The 18014-nt window shown below is 42.4% G+C and overlaps 1 protein-coding gene across 11 annotated transcripts in view; it reads right to left on the reverse strand.

Annotated features, from left to right (window-relative positions):
- TENM4 (teneurin transmembrane protein 4) overlaps window positions 1-18014 on the reverse strand; it is a 755231-nt gene that overhangs the window by 200448 nt on the left and 536769 nt on the right. For 8 of the 11 annotated variants that reach the window (XM_057408504.1, XM_057408506.1, XM_057408512.1 and 5 more), the window contains 2 exons: window positions 16270-16368; window positions 13970-14205 (listed from right to left, as the gene is read on the reverse strand). In XM_057408504.1, coding sequence (XP_057264487.1) covers window positions 13970-14205; window positions 16270-16368 — 335 coding nt within the window. The remainder of the gene's footprint in view (window positions 1-13969; window positions 14206-16269; window positions 16369-18014) is intronic. The other 3 variants (XM_057408511.1, XM_057408514.1, XM_057408510.1) reach the window with 1 other exon arrangement.

Below are 18014 nucleotides of genomic sequence, written 5' to 3' on the forward strand. Positions count from 1 at the left end.
GGAAGATGTGCCTGCCTGTGGCAGGGGTTGGAACTGGATGAGCTTTAAGTCCCATTCAAACCCAAATCAGATTCTATGATACCAGAAAACCTGCTTTCCAAAATGAATATAAAGGGTTGCTTAAAGTCCAAGAAATGCATTTTGCTGTGCAAAAGTCACAGACAATGCCTGCTTTCATCTATCACCCCAGCACAACAGAGGTGGGATCAGTGTACAAATGCAGCATCCCAGTTTAAGGGTTAAGATCTAAGTAGAACGTGAAGTGAGAGCCTCTCAGAGGCTGCCTGCTCATCCCTCCTTCTGAACATGAACATGATTTTATTATAAGGACAAGTAAATTATTTGAGAGCACTGCTTGGGGTATAATCCTACCATCAGCTGAAAACTGCATTAGTGTTATTAGTCACCATGTACATTCTAATAGCACTGGAGCTCCAGCTGGGCTGTGCTAGTTGATGCAAGAAAAATGAACAAAATGACAAGCTCAGAATCCCTTGATGGCCAAAGCAGAGCTTTAACTTGAGCTTTATTTAGAGTAAATAAAACTCTAATAAAATAATAAATAAAATAGAAAATAGCAGATAATAAAATACTACTGTAATAGTAATAGAATAATAAAATAATGCTCAAATAAAAAAGTAAATAAAACTCTAATAACTGAATAAAACGAGTGCCTTTAAGTGTATGTTGGAAGAGCTGGAAATTGAGCATGAATTGACACACTTTATAGATCTGCACATGTATTCAGGAGCTTCTTATTGTTTTAACTGCATTGGATGACAAATACGTGGCTATTTGTTAAGCAGGGTAAGAATGTTTTACCTTATTTTTCTAATATTTCTTCACATAAACTTGAAATCCAAGAGATTTTCCCAACACTTCACTTGGAGATGGAAAAAATCCTTTATTTTCCTGTATAAAAGCTCAGCAAATGGATACAAAAGTACAGTCTGGGAAAGCTGTAAAGTGTGTGACACAGCAAATCATAGAATCATGGAATGGTTTGGGTTGGAAAGGACCTTAAGATCAGTCATTTCCAACCCTTTGCCATTGACAGGGACACCTCACACTAGACCATGTCACTCAAGGCTCTGTCCAACCTGGCCTTGAACACCGCCAGGGATGGAGCATTCACTTCTTTGGGTAACCTGTGCCAGGCTTCACCTTCTCACAAGGCAGAACTTCTGCCTAAGATGTAACCTGAGCTTCCCCTGTCCAAGTTTAAACCCTCACCCCTTGTCCTGTCACTACAGTCCCTAATGAAGAGTCCCTCCCCAGCATCCCTATAGCCCCCCTTCAGACACTGGAAGCTGCTCTGAGGTCTCCATGCAGCTTCTCTTCTCCAGGCTGAACAGCCCCAACTTTCTCAGCCTGTCTCCAAACGGGAGGTGTTCCAGCCCCTGATCATCCTCACGGCCTCCTCTGGACTTGCTCCAACAGCCCCATGTCCCTTGTATGTTGAGGACACCAGAACTGCACACAATACAATTAATGACACATGAATATTTTTCCTGTCCAGAGAAAATAGGCAAGATCCAGTACTGAAGTCTCAGGCAGTAGAAATCTAAGGGAATGGCTCAGATCAGTGTGAAAAGCTGTCTTCATAACTAAACAAAACCTGATGATTGTTCCCTTGGATTTAGGACTAAATCCAGCACTTAGATTAAGGCAAGTGCTGGCAAGTGCAACCCAGAATGTTCTCCTGTAAAGACCCACAGCCATCTTTATATTTAATTACACCTAAAAAAGGCTTTTGCTCAAGAAACTCCAAGTTCGCCAAGTCGAGCACTCAAAAGTGAGCAGAGAACAGTATTAAGATCGCTTGTATGATTTCAGAGCAGCCCCCCTATGCATATGTAATCTGTAATAGCCTTTAATTCCCTCATCACAGGCTATTTTTTTTCACTGGCCCAATGCTGAGCAGAACAATGGCACAGAAATTGCCACTCAACCCTGGCAGCTCCAGCATTGTCGCACATTCAATTGCTTTCTAGGGATGCCATATGTGCAGCCTGGTTGGTAGCAATAGGAGGGGGTTGGAAAGGGAAGGAATACACTCAGTGCAGACAATTTTGCTACTGCTGTCTGAATAGGTCCCTACTGAGCATGTGTGAACTTGGGTTTTCTAGTTTTGTGGCAGCCAGATCTGGGTGGATTTGGGATATGATAAAGGACATGGAGCTGTTGGAGCAAGTACAGAGGAGGCCGTGAGGACGATCAGAGGCTGGAGCACCTCCTGTATGAAGAGAGGTTGAGAATACTGGGGCTGTTCAGCCTGGAGAAGAGAAGCTGCGTGGAGACACCAGAGCAGTTTCCAGTGTCTGAAAGGGGCTACAAGGCTGCTGGAGAGGGACTCTTCATCAGGGACTGTAGTGATAGGACAAAGGGTGAAGGGCTGCCCAAAGAAGTGGTGAATGCTTCATCCCTGGCAGTGTTCAAGGCCAGATTAGACAGGGCTTTGGGCAACATGGCCTTGTGTGAGGGTTGGAACTGGATGATCTTAAGTTCCTTTCCAACCCCAACCATTCTATGAGTCTATGAGTCTGTAAAATAACAGTAGGGCCAACAGCAAAGTTGTGCATAAGCGAATGACCACAGAGGGATCCAGACCCCTACCCTCACAAGTCTATTTAGGGTTGTTCACTTGTAATTACTTGGGTCATGAGAATTTAGTTCCATCATTAAATGGGAGCGTATCAGTGTGCTTGCTCAGGGACCTAGGACACTGCCTTACCCCTTCATCCCCAAAGACCATGTTGATCGTAGTGAATCAAACAGTATCAAGCAGTGTAACTTGATAATCTATATAACTTACTTGTTAGAAAGGACTCTTCCAAGATTTTGGCTCTGCTCAGCCAATACCTTGTGAATTCCTGTGCACAATTCAGCTTGCAAGGAGCAGAGATTATTCACAATAGATAGTTTAAGTGTCATCATCAGTAACAATTGAACATTATAGAAATGCAACCACTCTGACCAGCTGGATGCCCACAGTGGTCCCATGTACATGTTTTACAACCTGAAGCAGTACGTGACACAGCTTTACTGGAGAAGGTGTACAAATATAAGTAACCACTAGGATTAATACTGTTTGGAATATCATTAGATTTTCTTAATAAAAAGCCTCACTAAGCCCTTTGGATGCTTGAATTCATTATCATTTCTACCAGAATTAAATAAGACCCTATTCCAATGATAGTTCAATCAGAGCTTCTTTTGAAATACTTAGTGCAAGCGTAGCCATGGTCCCTGCTAACAGCCTTGATGTGCTATGCTTTTTAAAGAGTCTCCACATAATGAAGTGATGCTACAGTTGTACAACACAAGCAAGGTGCAATGCTGCTGCTGTGTTATGTGCTACCATATTTGAAAACAGCTAACATATGCTGTTCTTATCATCTTTCTAGGCAAAAGCTTCTGGCTGCAATAAGGACAGGCTTGGAAGCTAAGGTATGATAAAATCAAATAAAGTGGAAGATAAAACCATAGAATCCCAGACTGGTTTGGGTTGGAAGGGACCTTAAAGCTCATCCAGTTCCAACCCCTGCCACAGGCAGGGACACCTTCCACTAGAGCAGCTTGCTCCAAGCCCCTGTGTCCAACCTGGCCTTGAACACTGCCAGGGATGGGGCAGCCACAGCTTCTCTGGGCACCCTGTGCCAGCGCCTCAGCACCCTCACAGGGAAGAGCTTCTGCCTAAGAGCTCAGCTCAGTCTCCCCTCGGGCAGGTTAAAGCCATTCCTCTTGGCCTGTCCCTACAGGCCCTTGTCCAAAGCCCCTCTCCAGCTTTCCTGCAGCCCCTTCAGGCACTGGAGCTGCTCTCAGGTCTCCCCTTCAGGAGCCTTCTCTTCTCCAGGCTGACCCAGCCCAGCTCTCTCAGCCTGGCTCCAGAGCAGAGCTGCTCCAGCCCTCACAGCATCTCCATGACCTCCTCTGGACTCTCTCCAACAGGTCCAATAGGAAAAGCTGGTGATGGTGGGAGAGGTTTTCATTTAAACACAGAGGTCCAATGACCTCTAACTACCTATTTACTGGGCATCACATTCTGATCACTCAAAGTGAACTATTTACGTGGTCCTTTTGGAGCTTTAAAGTTCCAGCATAAACAGCGGTGCTGAAATCCTGTCAGAGAGGGAAAGAGGGGATTGATTCTTTATTTTAAAGGTCATTTAGTACATTGCCTAAGTAGTATACTTCACACTACTTCTCTTAACACTATCAAGATGTATCTCTACCACATTGCTCAAGTTTAACTACAGGTAAAAACCTTAGAGAATGCATTGCTGCACATATCCAACAGAAATATAAGACCTGGCTGCAAAATAGGGTTTGAAGGCATCTTCTGATTTCCATAGAAAATGAAGGGAGAGAAACACTATAACTGAGGAATAGTTTTCACTGTCAGTAACATCCCTTTACTGAGCTTACTCATGACAAGTTACCCACAAAAATGTATGCCATTTAAAAACACTGAAAGAAAGCCCATTACAGGCAATGTTTCTCTGTCTCCACTTAGCTGCAATTAAATTTCACACTCATTAATGAAATAGAAACATGGACTCAAGGAAAACCCCTTCCCTTTCCTTTGGGGGGGGCTTATAGCAACTGATAAAAGCTTATAAAAGCTGAGAGCCCACATCTTACCATTTAATAAAAACAGATGGAATTACATTCATCCCTTCTTGTATTAAAGATTCTTATATTTAAGAAAGGATCAGGCATCTAAAGGGCTATGGGTGATATTATGTGACTAATTTGTGGTTTCTTCATAGAAACCCCAAGATCAGATGAAGCCCTCTGGATATACAGCCTCAACCTGCTTCCAACAGGTTAAAGACTCAGCCATATTGGTGGTCTACTTCTAAATGGAATTCTTTCAGTGATCCTCCAATGATGAAATAGGATCAGATTTTGACAAAGGGACCTCTTCATTCAGTGTCAAAATAGAACAATAAGAAGAAATAAAAAGGGAGCATATAAACTCCCAGAACAATAGGGAAACAGAGCGTAATCTATATCAGTCTGAGTTCATGCAGAGAACAGAAAGAAGCTGAGTACATGAAGAAAAAGATACATGCCTTGAAAAAACACAAAGACCAACAGAACATTTTTAGGGGTATTGAAACCTTGCAAACTGAGCAACATTAAGATATGGACTTGATGGAGATGGGACATTGTTAATAATTTATAGCAAAGGCTGAAGTGTTCAGTAAGAAGTTTTGTTCTGGATTTTGCAAACAATTACAATAACGTGACTGTTTCCTAAGAAATAAGTTGGTTTATTTTCCAGTCCATTGATAACCAAGAATTATATTAAAGTACATCTATTCAATGACAAACAGTTTGAAATCTGCAGGCTCATTTAACGTGTAGCCAGTAAATGAGACAGCAAAGAGGAATCTGACTCACTGATTAATACTGAAGCAGCTACCAAGAGATTAGAACTGGGTTAATGCTGTATAGAGATTTAAGAAGGGAAAAGAAGAGGACGCAAGTCAGAACAGGCAGCCTGACATCTATCATAGACATAATACAGAATTCAACTGATGAAGAATAAAGAAAGTGAACGCACGGTAACTCAGGTCCATATTGATTTACTGGTAAATAGATCTTAAGAAACAAAGTTACTCATTTTCTGACAATATGGCAGTTTAGCGAGACATTTGGTTTAATTTGGTAGGACTGTTGATTAAAGAAACAAGCACTTTCCAATGGTAACAAGTAAATGTATGGATTTGTAAAACTGAAAGATCTGAAAATCATCATTGCTGCTGAATAACCATCAAATGTTCAAATTCCTTGTGAAATTTAACAACCGACAGTCAGCCTGAAAGTATCCAGCCTTTACATCCATGTTCCATCAATGCGGATGACAAAGCATGCAGATGACTCAAAGACTATTCAAGTGACAAACACAACAATGAGGACAGAACAGATAAAACAGCTGGACAGCTACTAAGTTTGAGTTATCTGAACAAAATGTGCTTAAGGTTCAGACAAAAGGTGTCACAGGCCATCTCATACACTTAGGATCTAGAATGGTTTGGGTTGGAAGGGACCTTAAAGCTCATCTAGTTCCAATAAGGGATTGTAAGTTGTGCCCATGAAATGGGCCACTGGCAACTGGGAAGCAGAGAGTGAAAATCACTGCAGGAGCAAGCACAAGAATATAACAATATTGTTGTATAACAATCTCCAAATGTAATTCTTATAGCCACAAAGAGCTAATGAGATCCTTAACACATAGAAGTTGGGAAAAAGTGAACTGAAGTAAGTATGTGACTTACATATGAAAAATGGTAGATTAAGTGGTCTTCAGCGTCCTAAGAGGACAGCCTTCATGATGTGACAGTGCTTATAGCTTTTACCATTGAAAGTGAAGAGTCTTAAATAAAAGTGATGGGAATCTTCCTACTCCTTCCTTCTTCCAATAAGCACTGAATTAGCTCTTAAAAGACACAGCAGTGACCAGGCTCTATCAGTGTAGACTTTATCAGTGCAGACTTTCTGCTTTGCACTGATTTCAGAACATGTTGCAGTCAAACGGAATACATGAATATTAATATTTCCCAGTTTGCCCACACTGGGCAAAGTAATGTGTTCTGGCAGTGTCTCTCTTTCAATAGCATATGCATCATCATATATTTCTCCTACCCCAACAGCTTTTATGTCATGTTACAGATCTTATTTAGGCTGAAACAGTGAATGTTCTTTAATGGAGTTTATATGATGTGTTTTTTAACATCCAACCTGAATGTATTTATCTCCACAAGAATAACTTTAAAGTGGGATCTTACACTTTTATCACCTTTATTTTAAAGCTGTGGTTAAATCACTTGGACTTCCTTTACTCTAAACCATAAAGGCGCTATCCAAGCATACAATGCAAAATCCAAACCAACAAAAAAAACGATGCACACAATCCTTTAATAACACAAACAGCTCTTTGCAGGTGATGGAAAATCAGATCTGAGATATAATTCAAACCACCATGCACCTAAAGCTGCAATGCCAGACAACAAAGCGGAGGGAAATATAAGACTGAATATAGTCCGTCTTGGATTTAATATTGTGTCTTTCTCATCTCTCTGCTGATCACTATCATGTATACATGTACTGCATTAACAACTAAACACCTTTTCTTGGTCTTGTTGGGCAAAATGCGTATGTAACAATCCTTAATGTAGCTACAGTGAGCTGTACTTCAGGGATCTATCTGTGTTTCATGCAACACTGTGTATCTGTGAATGTCAGAACTGGGGCTGAGGCAAAAGGAGTGTGACCAGCAGGTTGAAAGAGGTGATCCTGCCCCTCTACTCTGCTCTCATGAGACCTCACCAGCAGTTCTGGTGTCCTCAACATAAAAAGGACATGGAGCTGTGGGAACAAGTCCAGAGGAGGTCACGAGGATGCTCAGGGGCTGGAGCAGCTCCTGTATGGAGACAGGCTGAGAAAGTTGGGGCTGTTCAGCCTGGAGACGAGAAGGCTGCGTGGAGACCTCAGAGCAGTTTCCAGTGTCTGAAGGGGGCTACAAGGATGCTGGGGAGGGACTCTTCATCAGGGACTGTAGTGACAGGACAACGGGTAACGGGTTCAAACTTAAAGAAGGGAAATTTAGGCTGGATATAAGGAGGAAATTCTTTCCTGTTAGGGTGGTGAGGCACTGGAATGGGTTGCCCAGGGAGGTTGTGAATGCCCTGGCAGTGTTCAAGACCAGGTTGGACAAGGGCTTGGGTGCCCTGATTTAGTGTGAGGTGTCCCTGCCCATGGCAGGGGGGTTGGAACTGGATGATCTTAAGGTCCTTTCCAACCCTAACTATTCTATGATTCTATGATTTGAGTGATTCATTGTGGATCTGACCTGGGAAAGCTTCTTTTGCCAGATTCCTGCCAGCAGCTTTCCCAAACTAAGTGCTACTCCAACCTCTTGTAAACTTTACCCACAGCAGCTGTCCTCACTTGTTCCTTAACAAGAGTGAAGTGTGACTGAGGCTAACACAAACCCTGCAATCTTCCCATCTCTCTGCTATGGAATAAATGATGCAAAAAAGATTCCTGCAACTCCATGCTCTTTTGAAGGATCAGCTGGATGTTCCCATTGATGGCTCCACTCCATGGGGCTGAGATTGTTTCAACATCTTTGCTTTCCTGAGGTAATACATAAGAGCCGAATTTGGAGCTCAACAATGAAAAAGACAAGACAATCATTCAGAACTGGACCGAAGGGTCAGCATCTGCCTGGATGTATATTCCGTCTTTAGTCAGGTCAATCTCCAGAGTCAGGAACATACAGGCAGACTTTTATAGCCCAGCTCTTGTTGCAGACACTGGGACCGATGCCACCAGCTCTGAGTGCATTTGAACCAGTGTTAAGGTAAACAGTGCATGTGCACACGAAGAATAAGGCCAGGATTTCCCAAATGTCACTGGGTGTAAAAGAGCTGGATGTCATTTAGCTCTAAGTGGCACTAACCATGCTTGTAGGCATTTGGTATAATCTGCCAGCTTTAGCAGTAAAAACCCCACATATTCTACCGTACAAGATCAAAATGATAGAGCTGGGTCATGATGATGGTCCCTCTCAATCAGTATCCTAAAATGTTATGTTTCACAAACATTTACAGTACATAAAATGAACTACTGATTATGCTAGCACCTTTCAGACTGGATCTGGCAGTTTTATAGATTAAGGGTAAAGTGAAGTAAATGAGACCCAAAAGTTACTGAGTGAACCATGTGAAGTAACTTTCTGAAGATGTGAAAGAACCTCAAAGCTCCTAGGTAACAGGCAGACTTCATAAAGGCTTTGCTAGAACACACTGTTTAGTTTCCATTCCTGCATTTCATCCAAGATAAGATGGAAGCAGGAAACTTTGACAGATCCTTGCAAATCAAAAGAGCAAAACAGAATTTTATTTGGGGCCAGAAAAGAAGTATTAAATAAGACAGAAAATGAAAGAAAGTTGCTGGCAGGGCAATAAACTGGTTCATATTTTAACTTGAACAAAAACCTTAATATCAAGGTATAAATGTAGGTTAATAGATATCACTCATGTTTAATAATTAAGCATCTGCAACTTTTCCTATTGATCTCAAGTGGCATGTAAATAGCATGGTAATTGGTGTACTACACATCCAGAGCTAACTGCTTGGATAGATAAGAGCTTTGGAGAGCTGCCTTAAATTGGGTTTATTCCATAGCATCAAAGAGTCACAGCCCAGCTCAGCTGAAGTTAGTTTTCAGGGTGATTCTTGGACAATAAAAAGAGAGACACTTTATAAACACATCATAGTCCTAGCACAGTTTTACTGTGAAAGCATTTTGCCTGTAGCAAGCAACGCTGTTCTTTAAGTGAAGCTGCATCTGTAGAGAGTTCAAATGAGCACAGAGCTGAAAAGGAGAGAGAGCTCTGACTCCAATCAAATGAATGACTGTTTTGGCTTCATAATATGTTTTCCAGCCCTAACCTTAATCTAAATCAAATGCCCATCTTTCTTGCTGTTTCTGCAGTGCGACCGCAACACATGCTTAAGTATAGGAAAATTGCAAGTGCCTAACTACATCAAACTGTACTTCCATCTCGTCTGGAATCTACATCAGGCAGTGGAGAATACCTTCTGTTTCAGCAGAAAGAAACTATTCTCCATCACTAATTCATTTAGAAACTATTCCATGGATCTAGCCAAACAGCTGCTGGGCATGGAGATCTGGACAACCAAACAGGTCTTTTCTGTTTCTAAACTTGGAATTCTTCCCCCCAAGCAGTACAGGAATGTCAGAGACTCTTTACAGTGCTGTGCTAGCTGGTCTGGCATCTACCACGTACAGAAATTCTGCTGGCAAACTATTTGGATAGCAACATCCCTCGGTGCATTATCTGTGCCATAAGACTCTCACTATATAGATTCATATAATCATAGAAAAGTTAGGGTTGGAAAGGACCTTAAGATCATCCAGTTCCAACCCCCTGCCATGGGCAGGGACACCTCACACTAAACCATATCACCCAAGGCTTCATCCAACCTGGGCTTGAACACTGCATGGATGGAGCATTCACAACCTCCCTGGGCAACCCATTCCAGTGCCTCACCACCCTAACAGGAAAGAATTTCCTCCTTATATCCAACCTAAACTTCCCCTGTTTAAGTTTGAACCCGTTACCCCTTGCCCTGTCACTACAGTCCCTGATGAAGAGTCCCTCTCCAGCATCCCTTTAGGCCCCCTTCAGATACTGGAAGGCTGCTATGAAGTCTCCACGCAGCTTCTCTTCTCCAGGCTGAACAGCCCCAACTTTCTCAGCCTGTCCTCATACGGGAGGTGCTACACACCATATCACATCCCAGCACAATGAAAATTGTCCTCGTTTAGCTGTCAGCTCAATGGACAGTCCTAAAATGGGGAATTTTAACTTTAAAGCAGTGTCTCTTCACAACCTCCTGCAACAGCAAATGTCCAGGTCAGTGACAAGCTGCTTAAAGAGGCTTTTCACTTCAGTGGTTCCACCATTTTAATGTCACAGTCCTCATCTGCCACTGCTTTTCCCTTTGGTGTCCTCACCCCATGAGACAAGCTTCCGTGGAGCTCATGAGATTTGCATAAGCTGCGTGTGTGCAAAACTTTGATGTGCATTGTCTTCACTGCTTCTGGATATAGGAAAAGGTGGCAACAAGTCAATCAAAAGCTGGTTAATTCAAATGAAGACCAGCTTTTGGTGTTTAATGCACCCTGTTCTATTTTGTTTGTCATTATCTCTCCAGACCAGTGACTCAGCCCTGTACAACTGTCAGCTTGATCACAGTGTTGACACATGATACCAGCCGTTCGGCTTCCACAGACTCTATTTATGCCTCCTGTCCTCTCCTTTCAAACAGCCCAGCAAGATGAATGAACCTCAGACTATGAAATACCATGAAAACTTTCACAACATAATGCAAACTCTGCCTTTTAGCCTTAAACCAGTGATGTAGCAAACTGAACTGGCTTCAGCAAAGAACTTCAGGAATGACCCAATGCCTTGTTGTTTCCATGCCTCAAGTGGTCGCCCACCACAGTTGTATTTGAGCATCTATCACACAGTAAGTATTGCTAATAGCAGAGTACTCTGTGCATTTCCTGATGTCTGTAGCTCCACACACTTGTATTGGTACAAGATCTACAATGGGTAGTTTTTAACGTTTAAACAGAGGACTAGGATGTGCCTGATGCTGTGAAAAGCACCCTGAAGCTCGAGACATTACTTCGAACTACTTCCATTAAGTGATCAGTGTACAGAAAAATAGAGTAAATGCCAAACCACTGCCATGGGATCTGATTCAAAGTCCATTCACTTAAATGGAAGCCTTTCCAATGACCCCACTTTGCTTTGGAGGATGAAAATGGTCATTACAAAGATAATTTCTATGGTTGTTTTAACTAACAAGAGGAGATGGAAAGTAGCCAAGTTCCCGACACTCATGAGCTGTTATATAGATTAGACTTCCTTACTCATGATTAAGTTATACCTTACCACTCAAACAGTCTCCATGGCATTGAAAAGAAAAAGATAATACTTAAATGAGGACAGGTATAGGATCATAATATCATAGATTAGTTTGGGTTGGAAAGGACCTTAAGATCATCCAGTTCCAACCCCCTGCCATGGACAGGGACACCTCACACTAGACCACTTCTCTCAATGCTCTGTCCAGCCTGGCCTTGAACACTGCCAGGGATGAAGCATTTACCATTTCTTTGGACAACCTGTTCCAGTGCCTCACCACCAGTAAAGAACTTCTTCCTTATATCTAACCTGAACTTCCCTGTTTAAGTTTAAACCCATTACCCCTTGTGCTATCACTACAGTCTCTGATCTGTAAGAATATTCAACTATGCAAATACAGAGGGGAAAAGAAGAAAAAACTGGAGGAAAACCAGTAACTTGCTTTGCAACTAGACCAGGTTATTCAAAGGAATGAACATATTCCACTTCAGAAGTGACAGTGTTTAAAGGAATGCAAAAGGCCTCAGCTTAACCTAGTGAAAGCAGAACCATTTTGACCCCCCGATTCAGTTGTTGTCTCCTGGTTTAGGTGATCCCATTCTCACGGGCGCCTTGACAGGATGTAGAAAATAATTACAAATGAAAAGGTTATTCATAATTTTTAAATGAGTTAATTAGTAAACCCCGCCAGAGTCACTCATTACAGTAATTAATAATTGATTATACTTGAAATTAAACACAATTTTTCATCAAAATCTAATTAAAGAGCTGCCTTTTCGCTTGTTGATTAGAACTCTGGATCTGGTAGAGACAATCTTGGCTAAATATGTTTATGCTGAAGTGAAGCATCGAGTTTGATTTTTAATAATTGATAGTTCCTTTAGAAATTAGTAATTATGACCCATAATTACAGCAGTTCAATCTGATCAGCATTCCTGGCTCCTTGCCAGCCATCCATGGAGCCCGGCAAAGGCCATGGAATTCATCTGGATTAAAAAACAGGACGGGAAAGCACTCAATGGACCTACCTTTTAACCACATTAACTGGGATTTTAAAGAGGAGCTTGAGCTTTTCAGGACTCTGGAAAAGGGGTTTGAGTTGGGGAATACCGAGTGGCATTCCAAACTCATCTCCATCTATCAAGCAGCACACATCTCCTCTGTCGGAATGAGCAGGCACAGCTACTTTGAGTTATAGCAATACCCCTCTGACACCCTGAGATAATGTCCAAAGGAGCCATGTTCAGGGCATAAGGAGAATAGGAGACAAATGAGAAAGGCGAGTCCAAATGTACATAGCAAATGATGAAAGTTGAGTGCATATTTCATCAAACTGCTGCTGATTTCAGCTTGCTTAATTAATCATTCCTGCTCCTCTTCCAGGAGCACATAAAAGTGGCTGGAGTAGGATGCAAGGCAGGAGTGGAAAAGTATCAGTCATTAAAGAAGTGTACATAAAAGGAACACAGGAATAGCGATCCTTTGTGGTGGTGCTAATTATACTCATGTGAAATGACAGCAAAAAAAATCTTTCGATCCAGGCTCAGATTTGTAATTCTAACCACAACCTTTTATAGATCATTAGTGTACAGGAAGTCAGAGTGAAATCAAAAAGGCTCATTTGTGCCCTGAGAAATGGACTTTTTTCTTACCCATGATCACATCTGTATGCGTCTGACAGCTAGAGTTTGAGCTACGGACAGTTTAAACATAAGTCTTGGAAGGGACCTTTGAGAGACATTTATAACACAAATATCACATCTAACTGAAGGCAAATTAACGGTAACACCCTGACTTTACAGGCTGAAAACCACAATTTTCACTTTGAACAGTTCAATTACTTTTCCAACAACCACCAAGAATGATGTTTTGCAATGAACACTGACAACCCTTATAAACCAAAGGAATTCAGGTCACGCAGAGCTCAAGAATAATCCCCGTTTCGCCACCCCAACTTCCCCTAGTCAAAAAAGGCTCCGTTGGACCCCAGGCTAAACTCAGTCCTTCTCCACCCTCACAGTCACCCTTGTGAATGTCAATATAGCATATGGTACCAAAAGATAGAATAAACCTGCATTTTTGTGTGTAAGCATCCTGGTTCTGACCCTGTCCCATCAAAGTCAATGGTGGAGAACACCCATGGACCTGGATGTGACTGGGACACAGACTTCACTGCCTGCTTTAATGGGTTCTGCTGGTGGATTTGTCCCACTCCAGGTACACTTTCCTCTATGTAATGGAATGTAACCAGTCCATGTCATTGAAGGGAGCACTCAGGTTTTACTAAGCTCCCCTGGCTCTATCCTCTTCATGACATATGTTAGGCTCTGTACCCTAGCATTGCAACCACAATTAAGCCAACAGAGGCCTTATTTCCCCATCCCTTTTTACCACAACCTAACCCTCTTCTTCCCAGCCATTAGTGCTATAGGTGGGTTTGTAGAAAAATGGAAGAAAAGCATAGTAATAACCAATAGAAATAAGCTTACCTATGAAATACGCCAGCAGGATCACCAGCGTGACTGAGATGACAATGGCACTCAGGGCAGCACATTTCCAGTTACAGTACTTATAGGGTTTCTTCAGGTTAAAGGCAGGCCTAGAGAAGGTACTTCTGGGAAGGGGCCTAGGGGGAGGTGAGTACACAGTGCTGGACGTCAAGGGATATCCCGGCGACGTTGTACAAAAAAGGGGAGAAGTGCCTCCAGGTTTGAACAGGAAGTGCCTGAGGGAAGAAAGACCAACAGCAAGTGACTCTTCACACCAGACGAAGCTGAGGGAGATGCGGGGTGGGAGGATGGCGACTGCTGCCGGGACTAGGAAAGCAGCTCCACACAATGCTGGCTACGGACATGGATGGCATGCACGGAAAGAGAAAGAATCCAAATGAAACTTGTCACACAGAGTAAAGGAAAACAAAAGAGAACGAAAAACCACAGTGCCAACAATGCCACAGAGAACTCTTCAAGGGCAGGAGTCCCCTCTGTGGAACAGCTGGCATTAGAGTGAGATGAATACCTCAAGCACAGCTACGACAGACTGGTGGCACGGGCCAGCTCACGTTCCCATAGAAATTCCCTATGGAGACTGAAGGGAAGCGTTGGTCGGATTAAAGAGGGGAGGGTGTTTACCAATTCATTGATCACTGCATGACAGCGTTTTTGGGGGATGGCATCGGTGAATGGAGATGGGGAAAGAGAGCTTAAGCCATTCCATAGCGCCCAAATTGTCACAGAGGGGAATATTCACACTGCCCCCGCTCGGCAAATTTAAGCGTGGGACAATGGCACGGCTAAAGGCATCAAAGCCCAGAATTCAAGTCCTGTGTGTGGCTAGTGGGGAGAGGCTCCTGCTGCAGAAAGCAGTCCAGAGCACCTCAGTTTGATGCCTGCCTTTAAAAAGTGTGAATAACTGTCAAAGGCAACAGCGTTTCCTGTCCAGTGACACGTTGGGAGGCACCGTATTTTGCCCATCATTACAATTGCAGCCTGAGAGCCAGCCTATGAGGACCTTGGGTGAGGCTCATGAAAGTCAGCACAAAAAGAACCCACTGCAGTCCATGAGCTCCTGAAATGAGATGTCCCAATGGGAGTTCTCTCCACAGGAATCCTAAATGAGAAACTCAATTTTGGTGGGACATCATGAAATACGAGGCATTCAAATCCCAGGTATGAAACTTGGGGAAACAGATCTGACTCGCCTATCACCATGCTGATGTGAAGCCAAAATGCAGCTTGTGAGGACTGAGGAACAGCCCCAGTGCAGTTTGCACATTCTGCTGTGGTTTACAGAGCCAGATTTGCAGGCAGCATAGATGCAATCAGCATGGATCCATGGGAGTCAGTTAAGCCAGTGGGTTATCCCAGATGAAGACGTGAGTCTAATTTTCCCCTCGAAGCCACTTGTCACAGGGGGAAATATCACATGCAGCAATATCACCATGCAGAAAAGCCACTGATTCATGCAAAATAAAGAAACACATAATTCTCCCAAATAGGTGTTTGTAGTATTCCAGCCATGGGTTTATTGGTACTCCAAGCATGACTGCTGAGCAGTAGAGAATGAGTCATTATTTCCACTAATGCTCTACATCAAAACATTCCTTTTACAAAGACTCAGGTACTATCCTGTGTTTCTGGAAAGTATTTAGGCACAGATGTATCTGTTCAGAGCAAAGAGGTACCTGCAGTGTTCAAGAACGTCAATTAGATCTTCAGTTAATGACAGCTACCAAATTAGAAAGTACCAGCACAACAAGGTCAATGGTTTTGGCACTAAGTGGCAAGTTAAAAGCTGCTTTTAACTTAGAAGTTAAGTGACCAAATGTTAGGTAAACATGCCAGAGTGGGTGGATAAGTCAAAAACAAAGGCTTGGCTTACACACACCACTAGCAGACACTTATGAGATAAGATATGTGGCAAATATCAGTTTAACAATGAAGCATCAGGCTGCTGGCACAATAATGGTTTAAGATTATTAAGGAAATTAACTTAATCTTAGTTTATATGGAACTCAAAATTGCTGTAGGTACTTCTTGCTAATGAAATCACTTTCAAAACAAGGGAAAAAAAGCAAGCAGCATGCTGTGGCTCACTAGCATATTAATGAATCTGCCATTAATATGGACAGGACACAATGCTCCAAGCCCCAGAACCTCAGTTTTAAAGCCACTTTGGAAGAGGCGAGCAATGGTGTTGCCCTTAAACATCATTGATATGACCAAATGCTTTCATGCAAGGATCATAATGACTGGACAGTAAACAGGAAGACCACGGAAGTGTCACATACCCATCATTGTAAGCACCATCATGTCGGGAGGAGGTGAGAATGTCCATCTCAATGAGGTTGTCCTGCAATGTCTCTAGGAATGTCTGCTTTGCTATGTTTCTACATACATATGGAAACATGAATGAAGCCAGTGAGTCATGCATATATGAAGTGTGATCTTATAAACCACAATGGTTATAGTGCAGTTGTGCATGGAATTAGAATGATGGACCATATATTTATATGTATAAGATGCTACACATATACATATATAGCTTCTAAGAGCGTTCACTTCTCCCTCTATACACTATATATATGCATATACACACATAAGCACACACGCCCACGTGCATGTGTAAAATAAGCTGATGTATTTGTTCATTTCACATTAGTTATTGCCAGTGACACACAAGACTGGATTCAGAAGAGCAGATTTCAACCCAGAAAACAGCTCTAACCTTGCGAAACTCCTGCATCCATCTTATTGTTCCTTTGAAAGAGCACAGCACAGCATTCATAGGCTACTGTGGTAGTACTTCCATCTAACATCCTCATGGATCTCCAGTGCAAATCTGACACTCCTTTGCTTAAGTTTCAGTTTTCCATTTGAGAACTTCAGAGTTCCAATTTGATTAATTTCTTTTCCATTGTGGAGCAATCATTTGCTCTTTAGAAGTTTCAAAATGCCCAAGATGAGCATTCCAAGTAAAAGTCTCTCAGTGATAAGCAGATAAAAGCTGGAAAATAGCTATGCTGTAACCCAAATTCCAGTATCAGAGTACTGGCTGTAATATGACTAATACAGGCAAGAGATATTTAGGGTCTGCAGGTGCAAAAGCCTGATTTTGGCTTTGCATACGACAGTGGCATTTTGCAATCCCTGGCCTCCCTGGCAGGTACTTTGATGAGTCACATTTCGGTCTATATATACTAACTGGATTTGTACTTTTGGAGGGGAATAGAAGGAACATAGAGAATTCAGTCAGCAGCACAGCTGGGAACAGACTGTGTCTTTTACACCTTCAGGCTTGTTTCTCAAGACCTGGCAAAAGAACATTCCTGGTTTTGCCCATGTCTGTTTTCAGCATCAAAACTGAACATAAGTCTGAATGTGAATCAATTCCCAGGCCGAAACTAGCACCAGGAACATAACAGCATTGTGACACTTTATCGCTTAGGCAGGATTAAATGCTTACAGGATAAAAGTGACGTGATGTGAACTCAAATGAGAACTCCTCTGTCAAAGAAACTGGATTCAGGTAACATGCTATACCAAGAGAAACCAGCCCTGTCACATTATACCAGCCTTGATACCATCTCTTCTAAATTATCCTCAACCTTCATTTTCATTTCTACCTCCTCCTCTTCCTGCTGCTAATGCCAGCACTTGGATAGCTCAACTCACTGCTTTTGGAGGCCTCTGGGCTGTTTTGACAGAATAGATCTATTCCTTGATCTGAAGGAAAGTAAAATGACTCCTATTTGTAGCTTTGGAGTAAAGTGGATCGACATGCATGAGCTGTGTGCCATAGCATTTGAGACATCAATCCATCCCCAAGTGTTTGCAGCTTCCTCACATTCCCTGGGAATGCAGGAATGGTTGGATGTTGAATTCAATGCAGAAAGAAGCAACATGTGTGCATGCACTGAGCATTGAATGGGTAAGAGGCAAGGCATCTAGCAACACACCCGTCAATACAAGTTCATCAGGAGTTAAAATCCATGTCAAGCCCGTTCCATGAATTTCAGTTGTCAATAAAACAGGG

This window comes from Pezoporus wallicus, unplaced genomic scaffold, assembly GCF_028554395.1.
Source record: "Pezoporus wallicus isolate ANWC-B61680 ecotype Strahan unplaced genomic scaffold, APGP_CSIRO_Pwel_v1 contig_7461, whole genome shotgun sequence".
Taxonomy (NCBI): Eukaryota; Metazoa; Chordata; class Aves; order Psittaciformes; family Psittacidae; genus Pezoporus; species Pezoporus wallicus.